Consider the following 15,527-nt stretch of genomic DNA (forward strand, 5'->3'; position numbering starts at 1 on the left):
CAACCATCCTTACCATCAGCCGTCCACCTGTGGGCCAGCCCTAGGATATCTGTCAGTGTGTTCGAGATGTACGGGCAGCAGAAGAACACTTACTTTATCACCTCCTCGTTCGCTTCCGAAGAGTACTTCTTGAAGTTCTCATTGAATCTGCCAAGCAGTCAATGAACGCCGCTTAGCTCAATGTAGCCAGTATCACTCACAGTTGGCCCAACTTGTTAACCTCGTCCTTGAAGTCCGTTGTTCCCGTCCTGTATACGTGTCAGTGATTCGCGGGAGCACGAAGCCTTTGCACTCTGGAATGCGTACCAGCTCTTCTTCGGATTGAGTATCTCATCTGGAACTCCTACAACATGGCGTGTGTTATGTTAGCAATGTCGCAAATAAGTAACCCAGGCTGTGTATCACGAACCGCTGCAGGCCTTTGGTACATGCAGATTGAATACGTCGTAAGTTTCGTACTCAGCCTTCGCGAGTTCGCCACTGTGGACCGCATCGAGAATGGCACGAGTGTACTTCCTGTGCAGGATCAGTATTTGAACATCGAGGTACGGTGGAGGGTCACGAACAAAGGGCATCGTTTGCCTAAGGTTAACCAGTCAGTTTTGTTTCAAGCACTCCGCACACACATCGGACTCACCACCAGTCGCAGCGCCCGCGCCGACCCAACCAGTGTTCAAAAGCCATGCGTTTGCGTTGTGGTGTTGAATCTTATCGGCAAGCATCTTTGCGTAGCGCATCGGGTGCAGAGCCAAGAATGGTTGAGCGAAGCATGAGGAAAAGGTTGCTTGGGGCTCAGTAACGCCTTGCTCGGTACCGGCCATCTTCGACGTGTAGCCACTGATGAAGTGGAACATGGTCTGCTCGGGGGTGAGCTTGGAGATCGGTGGCAAGACACCACGAGCGTCGCAAGTAAGGAGCACAATGTTCGAAGGATGGTTAGTCGACAAGCATGGAATCTTGGTGTTTTCGATGTATTCAATTGGGTATGCGCAGCGGGTATTCTCGGTCAGTGTGGTATCATCGTAGTCGACAATGCGGGTAGTAGGGTCGAAGACGACGTTTTCCAGGATGGAGCCGAACTTGATCGCGTTAAAGATATCTGGCTCCTTCTCGGCAGACAAACCGATGCACTTAGCATAGCAGCCACCCTCGATGTTGAAGACGCCCTTGTCACTCCAGCAGTGCTCATCATCACCGATAAGTGCACGCTTGTGGTCTGCAGATAGGGTAGTCTTGCCGGTGCCAGAAAGGCCGAAGAAAACAGTGACATCGCCGTCCTTGCCCTCGTTGGCGGAGGAGTGAAGGGTAAGAACGTTGTGCTTGACAGGCATCTCATAGAATAGAACGGTGAATATACCTGGGAGTTGGTCAGTTTTTTCTGTACGATTCGTTTGCTGAACGCTCCTGGACCCGGCGTTTGTGCCCTTTCGTCTTCTTGTGGTCTCTGAGCTTGCTAGCATCGCCTCCGGCGTAGTCGCACACGTCGCAGTAGAGAAGCCTTTTCTTACGAGCCTCAACCCGCAGCCGCTGAGAAGACCACGAAAGCGGCCTCATCTCGACTGACGTCCAGGTTGTACGACAGGTGAAGTCGCATTATGGTTATGGCAGCGTGTTCCCAGTTCGCGCGACTTGAAAACCTCCAAACATTAGGAAAGAAGATCACCCACCCTTTTTCATTTCTCCTAGTGGAGCATTAGTATGGGAACTCAGATACCACACAATGCAATGTTACTCACCTGCGTACTCTGTTCCGAGGATGACCATCTCCTTCTCCGCAAAGTTGATGGCCACGGAGGTGGACGAGGTCATGCCGGTGGTGAACCTGTTGGCCGGGAAGGCACCAGCGTTATAGATCACATAGTCTGGGTGGAAGTGCTCAAGCTCTTTCCGCGATGGGCGGATGAGCATGTTGCGCATGAAGAGGGCATGATAGGCACGAGCGCAGACGACCCGCACGTTGATTCGGTATCGCTCGTCCCAACCCGCGAAGCCGTCGATGACATAGATGCGGTTGCGAGTGTTCAGGTAGTCGACTGCTCGTTCTCGGTTGATTCGCCAGACCTATCGTCCCTGTCAGTACTGCATCTTCACGAACATGAGAGAGACAGCTAGTGCGGTGACACGTGACTTGGCCCGTCGCCGATCTCGCCCGGCGGGGCAAAGGCACGGCAGTGGGAGTGCACGAGCCATGACGTACACGCTGTACCCCGCCAAAAGCGCGTTGCGTGAAATGTGATCACGCTCAATACGTGTGTTCGTCCAAAAGAACGCTCGTAGTAGACTTACATCAGGCGACATTGGCTTGTTAACGGGCCCCCACCAGATCTCATTCTCTGATCCCTCCTCTTTCACAATACGCTTGTCCGAAGGCGACCGTCCCGTCTTGGCACCTGAGTATGCTGATAGAGCGCCAGAGGAGGTGATGGCCGAGCCCGTCTCGTACACCAGAGCATCTTCGTATAGTGCGGGTACTGAAGGGTTGGCGATCTAGAGAACCATCAGCACCGGCCGGCTACTGTGCCTACTCATGGAGGGACGAACAATAGCGACACGGTCGTAGTCGATGTGGGCTCGCTCGTGAAGTTCTTCCTCAAGCTCGGTGTGTTCGACCTTGGGCCTGGAGCAGTTTTGTCAGAGTCCTCGGTGTCAGAGTACTGTCTATGATTATGCGGCTTACTCGACACCTCCAGGGTGCAGGGCCGTCTTGTTAACAGCTTGCGCAGCCATATTGAGTGGAGTTCTTAAGGAGGACGAATGAAAGTTGTTCTTGGATTGTTTCGAGACTTGTGCCTTGAGAAATTCGCTCGTATTATCGACCGAAGGTGTAAAGGTGCGGGCGACTTGGGGTCTTATATCAGAGGTCGTCATGCTTCGGAACAGTGAGGGCAATAAACGCTGCTTAACCTTCTCCACAGCCTCTCGAGACGAGTTGCCGACAAGCTATGCTAGTGATTCCAATGCCGTAGACGCGACGCTATTGGTGAATTTGGCCTGCTCCAGAGTCCTGACTCGCCTTGTGTTCGGGAGAAATCGGGGACGAGGATTCTTCGGGAGTGAGGCGCGGCGCTGAGTGCGTGCTGGTTCCGCCTTCAATCTAGACCCAACAACTGCACTGCAAAATCACTCACAGCCTTTTGTGCATTGCACCTCTAGGGAATGGGGACACCTGTGAGCTCAGGTCGCTACATATGTCTCGTCTAACAGATCTCAAACCATCATGTCGTCATGCGGGGAAGATCAGGCCGATAACACTTGGGACCTGTCTTTCGTACCAGCGGAGCGAGGTTTACGGCAGTTCCAGATGAGGAAGAGTGGGCAGCCGCGTCGTCACATTGCAGTATTCTCTATGGCAGGGCTTTAAGCTTCACTCCTCTACCCAAATCGAAGATCGAAGCTCTACTCATATTCCCCGCCGTCGAAAACGCACTATTGGCCGTCGCGTATCGTAGGTTGGAGTGAGCCTCGGCTCAGCCCTTGGATATGCGCCGCGTCGCTATCATCGCGTCTTGAAGACTCCCTGCCCGAGCGCCGTGAGGTAACCATACCTAGTTATCATGGTAGGATCGAATGCCGGATCGGCATCGTCAGAACCGCCACTTCTGTTCCCCTCGCTTACGGCAGCATTAGCCAGGCCTTGTAGACCTCTTGCACCATCTGCGATACCATTTTCGACTATCGACTGCAACATTCGCTGTCTCTTTCCGACTACCAACTCTCTGATTGCTCCATCCCATCCTTCACTCTCCTGCTTGCCTGCTAACCCGCGACCTTCACCAAGACATTCGATCATCTGGTCGAGCCCCTGCAAAGCCTCCGTCCTGGTCTTTGGCACATCGCAGAGCTCACAGAGAGTCATTGCACTGAGGGCGGCGAAATGATGGTTTAGCGGAGTGACTGGGGTCATGCGGCTGTTCAGCACCGTGGCCACTTTCACCGCGTGGCCTACCAACTCCGTCGGCTCTGTCTGCGGGTTCATACGCTTAATAAGTAGATGGCAATGATGGTAGGACAGGTGGACAAGATTCAGAGAGCCCCAGACGGACTCCACGCTCTCACGAAAACGGTCGATCTCTCCGGCGAGCGTCAGTCCAAGAAGGGAGCTTGCGGGATTTGATGGTGCCATGACATCGGTAGTAGGTGTCTTAGTTGTGGTAAGTATGGCCGCCAGGTGACCGATGATGAAGCTCAAACGTGCAAGATGGTAGGTGCTCTCACCCAGCAGGATCTGATCTTCCGGTAGGAGCACTACGCTGTTTTCGGGCAGTTTCAGTAGATCCGCAGTGCTACTGGCGTGCCAACGGTCGAGTATAAAAAGAACCCACCAGACTCTCCTGGCAAGTCTTTCTTCGCTATCAGGATCGCCCTCCATGACTGACTGATTACCAGGCCGGATAAGGTTCATCTCAAGCAAGCCTGCAACGCCGGCAGCGCGCCCTAGCCATTCCGCGCGCGAAGGGCCGGCTTGACCGCGGATAGTTGCAGGGCCGTGGTTGTCGCTCTCAAGTGCCATCAGGAGTAGAGTCTGAAGATACAGCAGGTTCGTCGCGTTGTTGTGACTGCTGGGGTTGTCAAATGGATACCTTGCGAGCAATTCAGCTGCACGTTTGAGCGCCTGGGAATCGTTGGCACTGGGTGGCAAAGTGGTCGTCGGGAATGTACGCGCTAAGCAGTCAAGAGCTGCAAGAAACGCCTCACGTAGCGATGCAGGGCAGCTTGCCAATCGCTGACGGAGGCGGTGCTTGCTGCTGGGCAATAATGGAAAGGTCTGATGGATCAGGCGGTAGTACTCGTCAACCACTGCTTCATCCCAATCGAAGGCAACAGTCGCCGGTCCAGTCTCTGCCTCGAATGGCAAGCTGACGTTGTCCTGACGGTTGGCGCTCGACCCTTGACGCCAAAAGGGCTGCTGTGGCAAAGGTTGGTCGGATGTGTAGGCATTTGGTGGCATACTCCGATTGGTCGCATGCTGCATCTGTGCGGTGGGTGCCTGTGTCGTACTCAAGCCATCATGCATACCTTCCACAGCGTCAATAGATCTCTTCTCGCCAACTCTAGGATGAGGAGCATCTTGCAAAGACCGCACATCTCTGCCATATCCCTCCGCAGCAATGACCTGCTGCATCTGCTGGATTTCGTATCGCGCCTGTGGCGAGACAGCAGCCCCGCCAGGCGAATGGACCTGACTTTCCAAGCTGTCGAGTCGTTCGGCGAGCTCTTTAATATAGCCTTTGCTCGGTCCGCGCTTCATAGGCTGCCTACTAAACGCGCATATCGCGCCTGTTCTTGCGCAGTTCGAACAAGCCGTAATCCCGGTCTCATCAACGGCATCACACCTGATCTTCTTCCGCCGGCACTCGTCGCACGCTCTGCTCACCTTTGTGCGCTCCCTCTGCTTCGGAGGGATTGACAAGGACACAGCGACAGGTTGATCTGTGGTTGGCGGATAGGAAGGCGGCGGCTGCGGCGTCTCCTGACCTGGATGCGCATGCGATATAGGCCCACCGTACTCGTTATAAACGCCAACCATGTTCGCTAGACCGCGTAGCTGAGCATCGTCGCCAATCGATGTCCCGCGCAACGGTTCAGACATTCCCTGCGGCCCCGGTTCTTGTTGTACATCTGGCGCATTCTGATACGGCGTAGAAGGCGTGTTCTGCTGGTAGAATGGAAGACCTTGCTGTTGTTGCGGTGATGGGTACCTTATAGGTCCTCCTTGGGCGTTGCTCGAGTCCGCCATTGCCTCCTATGCGCGCTCACCAATGGATGCTTTCCTGTAGTACTGTCTGTGAGTTATCACGGACATCCCACCAGTGCACCAAGCAGGAAAGTCTGTAACATGGCGGACTTGTTGTTGAAATGTTGAAAGGAAACATACTGACCGTAACTCGCAGCCGAGCAGGTCCGCTTGGCAGTACGGCAACACACTAGCGTCATACTGGCAGCAGCAAGCATCGTGGCGCACCTACCTGTCATACACATGCGCACGACGTTCCGACTACAAAGCGTGAGACGCATGAGAGATGGTTGAAGTGGACATGGCAAGTTTTGCGGGCGGGAGCAAGAGGAGCATGCCGTCCGCATGTCGGTGATACTTTTCTCCCCTTGCGGTCCGCCTATGTTCACTCTTCATTCAGGAGCGTGAATCAATGCAAAGGTATAGCAATACTGTTTCAAGCTGAGAATCAAAGACTGGCCTCCCTTCTGTGCAGCTGGCCGAGATGGACCTCTGGCCTTGTGGCGGGAATGTCTACTTCGCTTCAGGTTAGGTTCGTGGAAGTGTTGAGGCTTCGACGAAAGTCGCGTTGTGGGATGTCGCAGTACGCTAGTATACATCAGATGTTATCTAATCCGCAGGTCTCTACGACGCAGTGCCAGCTGCAGCCTCAATCACTGCTTCAGTCTTGTTCTCCAAGTCAGAGCCTGTCGCTCGTTCCAACAGGACGACGAAGGCTCTCTTCTGCTTCCGCGATTTATCACCTCCGGCGAGGTGTTTCGTGTCCAGACTGCTCCAGTGCTCATTGAGGAGCTTCTCCAGCTCCTTGCTGTCATCTGGAAGTCCCAGGTTGCGAAGGCTTCGTGCTGTACGATCGTCCACAAACGGGAATGCACTATCCCACTGCCACTGCACCCGCCTGAAAAAGATATCGAGGCCAGTCTTACCAATGCCTTTAACACTAGACTTTATGAGCTCGCGCTCCCTGTCAATGTCGCCGCCACATTCATCTCGCACTTTCCGTAACTCTCTGCCCTCTTTGTCATCTGTCGAAGTGAACTTTTCCAGTACCACATCAGCAATATGGCTTATCTCCTCGGCGGTCTTCTGCTTGTGCTGCGTATGCGCCGCCCAAACCGCCTCATGACATTGCTCTGGTCCTGCGTCCTTAACTGCCCTCGCGGAGATGAACCGGTAAGGTTTGTTCAGAATCGTCCGTATGGTCCTTAAGCCTAGCCGATGAGAGATGGGCCGTGAGAGTACGGCCGCACAGAGGAGCTCCTCGAACGGACTGAGGACACTGGACGAGTATGTCCGAATATCACCACGCTCCTTGATATCCGCAGTCTCGTCCTCAGGACGACAGAGCTCTTCGGCATCATGAGATAGCATGTAATTCAGAAGTTGCTGTTCTGAAGGTTTAGACTTCGGCGCACCACGACCAGACCGTCGTGCAGCTTTCTGCGGCTCATCGCTTTTGGTCGCCTTCTTTCGCTTCTTACTGGGCTGCTGCTTCTCGACTGTCTCTTCCGGCTCCGCATCGTGTGATTGATTCTCGCCTAAAGGCTCGTCTATTGGAGGCGCTTCGTCGGCAATTGCTTCCGTCGCTCCATCCGCTTCCTGCTCAACTTTGGCCTTTGTAGCACGCTTCTTCGGAGCCATGTCGGGTGCACTTGTGAGACAGAGTGCGACAAGCTGCAGCGGCGACTAGGTATGAAGTATCAGTGGGTTTACCAGCCACCTAAAGCTTACCTTCTCGTTTAGTGTATGACATCAATATAGGATATTCCAGTTATTACGCCGACATTACAGGCAGGATTACACAGCGCTGATTGGGGATAGCTCCTCTCTACATCTTCCATCAGTGATCTGCGACACATGCATGCAGACAGCAAAACGTTCGAGTGCTGTCGCAGCTTTCGAGGGACACCAGTCAACCTTCTCCGCACACTTCCATCCTGGGACTGATCAGTTGAGGCACAGTCACGTGGCCAACGCGCCATGGTCGCGAACGCCCTCTTTCGATTGTTTATGGTTCCACACATGGAAGCCGGGTGCTTCACCAGCGCAGCTGCTAGGTTTGCGAAACACTCATAACCTAAGTTCACGGTTATGATCAAAGCGCAGCTCGGGAAAAGCTTCTGTCCGAGATGGCACCGAAGGCGCTGATAGAGCGCAACGTAAATATCAAGATGGCGAACCAGCCCACAGATGCGAAACGTAAGCGCGTCGATATTGACCTGACCAAAGACGGCAGCTCCAGGGAAGATGAGGCACCTGCTCTCAAGGTCCCAAAGGGCGCCGCGGGTCTGAACGCTTGCCGCCATACTGGCCAGCAGCCTCAGTCTGCTAGAGCGTACCAAACGCCACCCGCCAGCAGTGCGGTGGCACCCAGTAGCAGCCTTCATAGTGGCTCACAGCACGTCTACGAGCCATCCAGCCAACTAGCTCCTCAGCAGCATACCGAAACAGAGCGCGAAGCCTGGCTCGAGGCTGCCAACGACGTGGTCGACGTGGACGAGATAGTATCTTCGACACAGGAAGCCGCTGGCAATGATGAGCTATGTCTGTACGGCGACTTGTCTACCAAGGTGGTGGGCGTGCGGTACGTAGACCGTTCAAGCGCAACGCAGGTCTGTAGTGTGCGACAATGCTGATCCCGTCTTTGTGGTTTCTAGGTACTACAGGGGGATGGCTAATCCCGGAGAGTATATCCTTATGCGGCGTGAGCCTGGCAATCCCTATGATACTAATGCCATTCGTGTAGACAATGTGGCGGGCCAACAGATAGGTCACATACCGCGACGTATCGCAAAGAAGCTGGCGCCTTACATGGACCGTGGCTGGCTGTACGTCGAAGGGCGTTTGGCGAGCACCATCGGGACCTTCGACTGCGATCTCTCCGTTGATCTCCTAGGTCCTGAACCCAGCACGGACGCTGGTCGTCACCTGGTTGAGAGGATGGCCATCGACAAGCTCCCCACTAGGGCGCTTAAGATGGCAGAACAACGCGAGAAAGAGCGTTTGAAGGAACTTGAGCGTGAGCGCAGGCTTCGCGAGAAGGAGGAGAAGCAGCGTCTTGCTGAAGCTCGTCGTGCCGCTGCCGGTGCTGGTGGTACTGGCCGGCGCATACCATCAAGTGGTCAAAGTTCGGAGTACAGCAGTCAATCCATGCCTGGCATGAGTAGTCAGCCGATCATAGCAGACCTGGTAGAGGCCTCGCAGCGCTTCAATCCTAGAGAGCTAGGATCAGCCACGGACCAGTATGGCTTGCAAGAGGAGGTGTTGAGAAACATGCCGCTCGCGACCAGGCCTTCCGGCATCAAGACCGAGATGTTGCCCCATCAACTGCAAGCTCTGCGCTGGCTGTTGCATCAAGAAAATCCGAGCTTGCCAGCTTCAGGATCTAGGGACACGGTCCAATTGTGGAAGAGACAGGCCGACAGCCATACATTCGTTAACATTGCGACGAATCATCCGCAGAAAGACGAGCCCAGGCTGGCCAGTGGGGGCATTCTTGCTGATGACATGGGTCTTGGCAAGACTTTGGAGATGATCGCGCTCATGGTTGCAGACATCGAATCTAACGACCGTGGCACCACTCTCGTTGTCGCGCCTCTTAGTGTTATGTCAAATTGGAGCGGACAGATCAATCTCCACATGCATCAAGACAAAGCGCTCAAGGTTCACACTTACCACGGTGCAGGCAGGGTATCATCATGGAAGGCCGCCGACTTCACGCAGTACGACGTGATCATCACGACGTATCAGACACTTGCCAGTGATTTTGGGTCTCGCGGCAAAGTCAGCTTCGACCAATTTTCGGAGCGGAAACTGCGCTCCTCGGGCTTGTACAGTGTGGGTTGGAGACGCATCATCCTCGACGAGGGACACATCGTTCGCAATCCAGCTTCCAAGGGCGCTGCTGCAGTGAATGGGCTAGTGTCGCGCTCGCGCTGGTGCTTGACTGGTACACCAATCGTGAACTCATTGAAGGACCTCTACAGCTTATTGAAGTTCGTCGGCCTTAGTGGCGGCACCGATCAACTTGCTGTATTCAACAGTGTCCTTATTCGGCCGCTGCGGAATGGGGACCCAAGCGCCGTATACCTGCTGCAAGCCATTATGGCTGCCTTCACTCTGCGTAGACACAAGGAAATGGCGTTCATCGACCTTCGCCTACCGAAGCTTGACGAGTATATGCACCCAATCCAATTCACTGACAAGGAGAAGCAGCGATACGAAGCGCTCGTTACCGAGGCGCGCGGCCTTCTCAAGAATGTTCGGAGAAAAGCGCCGCGTGAGGGTGAGACAAAGGTCCAAGCATATCAACATCTACTGGAGATCTTGCTCCGCATGCGTCAATGCTGCAACCATTGGCAGCTTTGCGGTGAGCGCGTCACGAGTCTGCTTGCTCAGCTGGAGGCACAAAAGACAGTTGATTTGACCCCTGAGAATGAGAAAGCACTTCAGGACATGCTGCAAGTGCAGATTGAGAGCCATGAAGACTGCCCGGTATGTCTGGAGAGTCTCCATGAGCCAGTCATAACGACGTGTGCGCATGTCTTCGGACGGGAATGCATCAGTAAGGTCATTGAGACGCAGCACAAGTGTCCGATGTGCCGCGCGGACCTTCCCGACGGAAGCGTACTGGTCGGACCAGCAAACGACTGCGGCGACGACAGCGCAGACGATGAGATAGATCTGACTCAGTCCAGTAGTAAGCTGGAGGCCATGATGCAGATTCTGTCCGCCACCAAGGCTTCCGCGAACGGCGACAAGACTGTCGTCTTCTCTCAGTGGACTCGCTTCCTGGATATAGTCCAAGCTCGCCTTGATCGCGAAAATATGAAATATTGTAGGGTGGATGGGACTATGACCGCTACTCAGCGCGATGCGGCACTGCAAGCGCTCGGATGTGATCCGGAATGCACCATCATGCTAGCCTCACTTGGCGTATGTGCCGTCGGCCTGAACCTCACAGCTGCGAACCAGATCATCCTCTCGGACACGTGGTGGGCGCCAGCTATTGAGGACCAGGCTGTTGACCGTGTGCACAGGCTTGGGCAGAGGAAAGAGACCCGCGTCTTCCGCCTAATCATGGATGGCACCATCGAGCAGCGCACGATTGAGATCCAGGCAGAGAAGCGGAAGCTGATGCAGCTTGCCTTCTCCGAGAAAGGCAGCAAGCGCGACAAAGCGAAGGCGGGACGGTTGGCGGACATCCAGCGGTTGCTGGCGCCTGCACCTACAGTGGCGGCCTAAATCCCAACAATGAGGACCTCCACGGCTAGGCATGACTATACGCTCAAACTTTGGCGATGTACGAGTTGTTGATTATATTATAGCCAAGGCACAGATGCTCTTCACGAGTGTAGCATAGGTATCCAACGGAGCCGAAAGAGATTTTCTGCCCAGAGATAGCATCTTCCGCATACAGCTACATACACTAATAGTGTCACAGCGGAGCAAAAACTCATACGTTAAATATCAAAGTGACATGAATACATTGAGGCAGTACCGGAGCACTGTAGAATTGCCTTGGATGCTAGCGCTCTTGCTAGAAGAAACATATTCATGCCCAAAACCCGCTCTTGGGTCGCTCAGGCCGTCTTCTCTCGCCCTCCGGCTTCCGGATTTCGACATGGTAAGCTTCTTTCCTTGATTTAGCCAGATCCTCGTAGTATATTGACCCTCTTCGTTCCTTGGGTCCTGGCGTAGGCCTCGAAGCAGACCGGTCTTCCACATCTTCGTCAATCACCACAGTCCTGTACTCGTGGCGAGATTTGCGATGCGACTTGCTCTCTGTTCTGGCCGGCTTGATGATCACTTCTGTCCTGTCATCGTCAGATTCATATGCATCGGCTTCATTCGTCCGGCGAGGAGAGACGACGTAGTTCGGGTCATAGTTTATGATTGGTGCAGTCCGGTGTGTAGTCCGGAGACCGCGCTCCATCACACGTAGGAATTGGGGTACTTGTGTGTAATGAGGTGGTATCTCAACAGAGACGAGCTTGTGATTGTCCTTCTTCCGGCTATAGACGACGCCATCTTGGCGATAGACATGCTCAGCGACGTCTTGAGCTAAGCTGTGACCAGTTGCGCAGAGACGGCGACCATGGAGATGCATGTCCAGAGGGTTGCGGCAATGAAGGCATTGGACTGCATGCGCTTCGAAATAGTACAGCGACCATGCCTCGACGGGGGACAACGTTCTGGAGTCGGCTTTCGCGCATGGTGCGAAGGCAACTTTCTTCGGCGAACCAGGCGATGCAGGCGTGGAGCCAGACTTGGCGTTGAGAGCCTCTGGCCTGACCTCGACTGTCGAGTATTGCTGACGACGCTGAGAAGGCATTGTTGCGAATGGCTTTATGCTGACTAAGTGGCAAGGCGTGAATGTCAGGTGATTAGGCAGCGATGTACCCCTGGGGGTTAGTAATGAGTGGAAAGTCCTGTTGGGCAGCAACCAGTGCTGGCACCAGGGCTGTAAGAGAGTCGACGAATAACAGTAGTAGCGTCGTATGAGAGTGTGCTATTGGAGAAAGGAATTGCGCAAGCAAGAAAAAGGCAGATATATCATACCCAGTCTGCCTGGAAGGCAGCCAATGTTGGTTTTGCGAACTAGTCAAGGCACCCAAGCCCCAGAGGGCGAACTGAGACCCATGCTGCGGTGGGTCATCTGATGAGCAATGCTGCCAGACTTGCCCCCGGCTCCGAAGCCGTCAAGGTGGCCTCAATGTTTGGGGAGGAGTCACAGAGTGCTCGATGAAACGGGCAATGGGAGGCATGACTGGGCGGGAGCGCTTGCAGCCTGGCACAGCCGCACTCCCGCCTGGGTGCTCTTGCGCCTCGCAACGTTCGCGGCAAATGGGACATCAACACAGCACGACGTTGCATCCGCAAGGCTCGACACTGACCCTCAAGACATCTATCCAAGAGCATGTCTCGTTGCGTGCTGCCGATATTTTCGCTCTGTTCTGTCAACGCGAATAAGGGTGAGCCGTCGACACCAAGACCGAGTCGCTCCGCCAAGTCCTCACTGCGCTAGGCGAACTTAAGCCACCGTCCGCAGCTGCATGACCTTACCGGGTGTGTGCCCATGCACGTAATGCTTGCGCGATCGCAATAACATGCATTGACAGGTGGGCATGTAGGGCTCGCAGAGTGCACAAGGACTGGTCAATGCGCTTGAGAAGCCTGGCGAGGTTTCGTCTTGCGCTTGCACAGACCTGCAGCCAAAGCACTGCGCCTCAGGTATACCTCGAGTGCGCCGGCGCAATCCTGCGGAAATGTGGCACGCATTGAGGATCTTGTCGCCTCCTCAAGCCGCCACATCACTCGGGTTCGGATGAACAGTAAGCAATACCTCACGATGGCAGGGAGCCATCGAGAACCTGCAGATACCTGCGAGCAAGGGATGGTGAAGGAGCTGGAGGGTACACCTGACTGAATGGTGGTGCCGCATCGTTGTTCAGTAACTCCGCGATGCAACCAGGTCATGCTCTGACTGCTCGCTTGAGTGATGTTTGTTCCCACAACACGCGGGTCATCACCCTGTCTAACGCTCATGGAGGGCGCATCGGAAGATACAGACAAGAACTGATCGCGGCAAGTACGAAAAGTATCGCTTGGACAATGCCAACGACGTAGCGACGTGAAGATTTCTGGTGGTCAACGTAAACAACGCGAGGCTTATTAAGGCAATAAGCTCAATACTGCTATGTAAGCACCCGTTGGCCGTAGTTTTACCGTAAGCCGATTGTAACCGCAGTGCTCCCTCTCATCTACCTCCTCGATGCGAACAAGTAGAGATATGCACGATGTGATATACCAATGCTTCGACCTATCGTACGATGGAGCCCCCGTGCGTTGTGCTCTTCCCGCGCGCGCACTTACGCTTCTCACGCACCGAAAGCTCGCCTTAACATACCAACCGACTACTCGTCCACCCCATTGCTACACCACAGCGCGAAGTCAGCGCTGGCCAACAAGGAACTACCTTACGAGGCTCGCAATGGTACGACCAGCCGGATCAACCTGTTCCAAGCCATCAATGCCGCGCTTTCCCATGCCCTTCGATCAGACCACCGGGTCTTGCTATTTGGCGAGGATGTTGCATTTGGTGGCGTGTTCCGCTGCTCGATGAACCTTGCAACCGAGTTCCAAGATCGAGTGTTCAATACGCCGCTGACAGAACAAGGGATCGTTGGCTTCGCCATAGGTGCAGCTATGGAGGGTATGCGGCCCATCGCCGAGATCCAGTTCGCCGACTACGTCTTTCCAGCTTTTGACCAGATCGTCAATGAGGCCGCCAAATGTCGGTATCGGGCTGGCAGTAACGGCGGCAGTATGAGTTGTGGAGGCCTTGTTATCCGTATGCCGAGTGGCGCTGTCGGTCACGGCGCCCTCTACCACTCACAGTCGCCTGAGTCCTTATTCACACATATCCCAGGGATGCGTGTGGTCGTCCCACGGTCACCCTCTCAAGCGAAAGGTTTGCTGCTGGGTGCGATAGCTTGCAACGATCCTGTCATCTTCATGGAGCCTAAAAGCCTTTATCGAGCAGCCGTTGAGCATGTCCCTGCTGAACCCTACACTCTGCCGCTTGGCACAGCAGAGGTTCTTAAGGAAGGCAAGGACGTCACGATCGTTTCTTACGGAACGCCGCTCTATACATGCCAATCAGCTCTCGCCGCGGCGGAAAGGGACTTCAAGTGTTCTGTGGAGCTCGTCGATCTACGGACCGTCTATCCTTGGGACAGACAGGCGGTTATGGCATCAGTGAACAAAACCGGCCGCTGCATCATCGTGCACGAAAGCATGCTAAATGCAGGCGTTGGCGCTGAAGTTGCGGCCACGGTTCAGGAAGGCTGCTTCCTCCGATTAGAGGCTCCGGTGCAAAGGGTGGCGGGCTGGAGCACACACCCGGGACTTGCTTACGAGAAGTTCAACATCCCGGATGTTGTACGCGTGTATGATAGCATCCGCAAAGCTCTTAATTATTGACGAAGCGCTCTCTCTTGCAAGCTATCTCCTGCCCTAACGATCCATGTCTAACCGTGCACGATCGTCCAGTTGTTATCTCCCAGTGGATCTTGTGACAGGCAGGGTCCAACCCACTCACAAGCATTGCATGGAAACAGTACTGACAACGCCATAGTTCAATCGCTACATTTACAGACTTTACCCGCCTGATCAGTCCTTAATGTTCAGCTTTCCCATGCTCGTGGTCCTTCTCATGCTTCCCAGCGGTCTCCTTCTGCAAGTCCTCCATGTGCTCATCGTGATCGTGCACTTTCTCCCGCTCCGCCTTAAGCGCACTCTCTGAGCCCGACGCCAACTCCTCATGCCAGTGACCTTCGCCCTTCTCCTGCTTCTTGACCTGCTCGTGCTTAATCCGGTCCAGTTCCTCGGGGTCTTGATGCTTATCCTCCTTCAGACGGAGCTGTTGCGCTGTGCGGAACGATCTGGTCGCAAGCACGGGAGGTGCTTGCCGAGGTAGCCTTGCCGGCTGCGGTCGTGCGAAGCGCAAGACTGTCCGCATCTTGTGATCGAAGCGAGCTTGCCAATGACTGCACAATCGTCGTCTATTGGCTGTTAGCTTATGCCTGACGAGCCGCGAGGCTACTCACGTTGTTATCCTATGAATAGAGCCAAATTATAAGTTCTAGTCGTCTGCGTTACTGACACTTGAGGTAATGTGCGTAGTATGATCCTCTATGTTGAAACAGCTCACATGGAAGCTTCCCAAAAGCGAGCATTATGACGTGGTATTGATTAGCGCCACAACTTCCGCATCGGGAACCATATCAGC

General features: G+C 54.4%; 10 protein-coding genes across 10 annotated transcripts; 3 read left to right on the forward strand and 7 right to left on the reverse strand.

Annotated features, from left to right (window-relative positions):
• Positions 1–15: 15 nt before the first annotated feature.
• BAUCODRAFT_145061 (uncharacterized protein) lies at positions 16–2,727 on the reverse strand (the record flags this gene model as incomplete). The annotated part of the gene is made up of 12 exons (XM_007675082.1): positions 16–40; positions 94–147; positions 201–248; positions 307–343; positions 410–516; positions 567–582; positions 638–1,357; positions 1,668–1,682; positions 1,737–2,061; positions 2,287–2,487; positions 2,542–2,617; positions 2,678–2,727. 12 exons carry the CDS (start codon positions 2,725–2,727, stop codon positions 16–18), a joined length of 1,674 nt encoding a protein of 557 aa, XP_007673272.1.
• A 433-nt stretch (positions 2,728–3,160) lies between these two features.
• On the reverse strand, positions 3,161–4,139 carry BAUCODRAFT_30054 (uncharacterized protein; the record flags this gene model as incomplete). The annotated part of the gene is made up of 1 exon (XM_007674744.1): positions 3,161–4,139. A coding segment is annotated over exon 1 (539 nt), but the record flags the coding sequence as incomplete, so codon positions are not given.
• A 349-nt stretch (positions 4,140–4,488) lies between these two features.
• BAUCODRAFT_346869 (uncharacterized protein) lies at positions 4,489–6,101 on the reverse strand. Its single transcript, XM_007675083.1, has 3 exons — positions 5,880–6,101; positions 5,017–5,771; positions 4,489–4,906 (listed from the first exon to the last, which is right to left on the reverse strand). Exons 2-3 carry the CDS (start codon positions 5,735–5,737, stop codon positions 4,803–4,805), a joined length of 825 nt encoding a protein of 274 aa, XP_007673273.1. The 5' UTR covers positions 5,738–5,771; positions 5,880–6,101; the 3' UTR covers positions 4,489–4,802.
• Positions 6,102–6,210: 109 nt separating this feature from the next.
• On the reverse strand, positions 6,211–7,620 carry BAUCODRAFT_30055 (uncharacterized protein). Its single transcript, XM_007674745.1, has one exon. The coding sequence runs from the start codon at positions 7,373–7,375 to the stop codon at positions 6,359–6,361; it is 1,017 nt and encodes a 338-aa protein (XP_007672935.1). The 5' UTR covers positions 7,376–7,620; the 3' UTR covers positions 6,211–6,358.
• Positions 7,621–7,905: 285 nt separating this feature from the next.
• BAUCODRAFT_101663 (uncharacterized protein) lies at positions 7,906–10,978 on the forward strand (the record flags this gene model as incomplete). The annotated part of the gene is made up of 4 exons (XM_007675084.1): positions 7,906–8,001; positions 8,134–8,318; positions 8,392–8,735; positions 8,802–10,978. The coding sequence occupies 4 exons, from the start codon at positions 7,906–7,908 to the stop codon at positions 10,976–10,978; spliced, it is 2,802 nt and encodes a 933-aa protein (XP_007673274.1).
• Positions 10,979–11,133: 155 nt separating this feature from the next.
• BAUCODRAFT_345442 (uncharacterized protein) lies at positions 11,134–12,235 on the reverse strand. Its single transcript, XM_007675085.1, has one exon. It carries the CDS (start codon positions 12,066–12,068, stop codon positions 11,289–11,291), a length of 780 nt encoding a protein of 259 aa, XP_007673275.1. The 5' UTR covers positions 12,069–12,235; the 3' UTR covers positions 11,134–11,288.
• On the forward strand, positions 12,236–12,832 carry BAUCODRAFT_346232 (uncharacterized protein). Its single transcript, XM_007675086.1, has one exon. The coding sequence runs from the start codon at positions 12,403–12,405 to the stop codon at positions 12,769–12,771; it is 369 nt and encodes a 122-aa protein (XP_007673276.1). The 5' UTR covers positions 12,236–12,402; the 3' UTR covers positions 12,772–12,832.
• On the reverse strand, positions 12,832–13,495 carry BAUCODRAFT_345440 (uncharacterized protein). The gene has a single exon (XM_007675087.1). The coding sequence runs from the start codon at positions 13,280–13,282 to the stop codon at positions 12,893–12,895; it is 390 nt and encodes a 129-aa protein (XP_007673277.1). The 5' UTR covers positions 13,283–13,495; the 3' UTR covers positions 12,832–12,892.
• Position 13,496: 1 nt separating this feature from the next.
• On the forward strand, positions 13,497–14,817 carry BAUCODRAFT_345439 (uncharacterized protein). The gene has a single exon (XM_007675088.1). It carries the CDS (start codon positions 13,547–13,549, stop codon positions 14,717–14,719), a length of 1,173 nt encoding a protein of 390 aa, XP_007673278.1. The 5' UTR covers positions 13,497–13,546; the 3' UTR covers positions 14,720–14,817.
• A 128-nt stretch (positions 14,818–14,945) lies between these two features.
• On the reverse strand, positions 14,946–15,182 carry BAUCODRAFT_58698 (uncharacterized protein; the record flags this gene model as incomplete). Its single annotated transcript, XM_007674873.1, has 1 exon — positions 14,946–15,182. A coding segment is annotated over one exon (237 nt), but the record flags the coding sequence as incomplete, so codon positions are not given.
• Positions 15,183–15,527: the final 345 nt, after the last annotated feature.

This window comes from Baudoinia panamericana (assembly GCF_000338955.1).
Source record: "Baudoinia panamericana UAMH 10762 unplaced genomic scaffold BAUCOscaffold_2, whole genome shotgun sequence".
NCBI classification, from domain to species: Eukaryota; Fungi; Ascomycota; class Dothideomycetes; order Mycosphaerellales; family Teratosphaeriaceae; genus Baudoinia; species Baudoinia panamericana.

Excerpts from the sequence above, each read along its gene's own strand:
- BAUCODRAFT_345440 (XM_007675087.1), bottom strand. The coding sequence starts at position 13,282 with ATGAGCGTTAGACAGGGTGATGACCCGCGTGTTGTGGGAACAAACATC.
- BAUCODRAFT_30055 (XM_007674745.1), bottom strand. The coding sequence starts at position 7,375 with ATGGCTCCGAAGAAGCGTGCTACAAAGGCCAAAGTTGAGCAGGAAGCG.
- BAUCODRAFT_346869 (XM_007675083.1), bottom strand. The coding sequence starts at position 5,737 with ATGGCGGACTCGAGCAACGCCCAAGGAGGACCTATAAGGTACCCATCA. Across the intron at positions 4,907-5,016 it reads ATCTATTGACGCTGTGGAAG|CAGCCCTTTTGGCGTCAAGG; the intron begins GTATGCATGATG and ends CCTTTGCCACAG.
- BAUCODRAFT_345439 (XM_007675088.1), top strand. The coding sequence starts at position 13,547 with ATGCTTCGACCTATCGTACGATGGAGCCCCCGTGCGTTGTGCTCTTCC.
- BAUCODRAFT_345442 (XM_007675085.1), bottom strand. The coding sequence starts at position 12,068 with ATGCCTTCTCAGCGTCGTCAGCAATACTCGACAGTCGAGGTCAGGCCA.
- BAUCODRAFT_346232 (XM_007675086.1), top strand. The coding sequence starts at position 12,403 with ATGCTGCCAGACTTGCCCCCGGCTCCGAAGCCGTCAAGGTGGCCTCAA.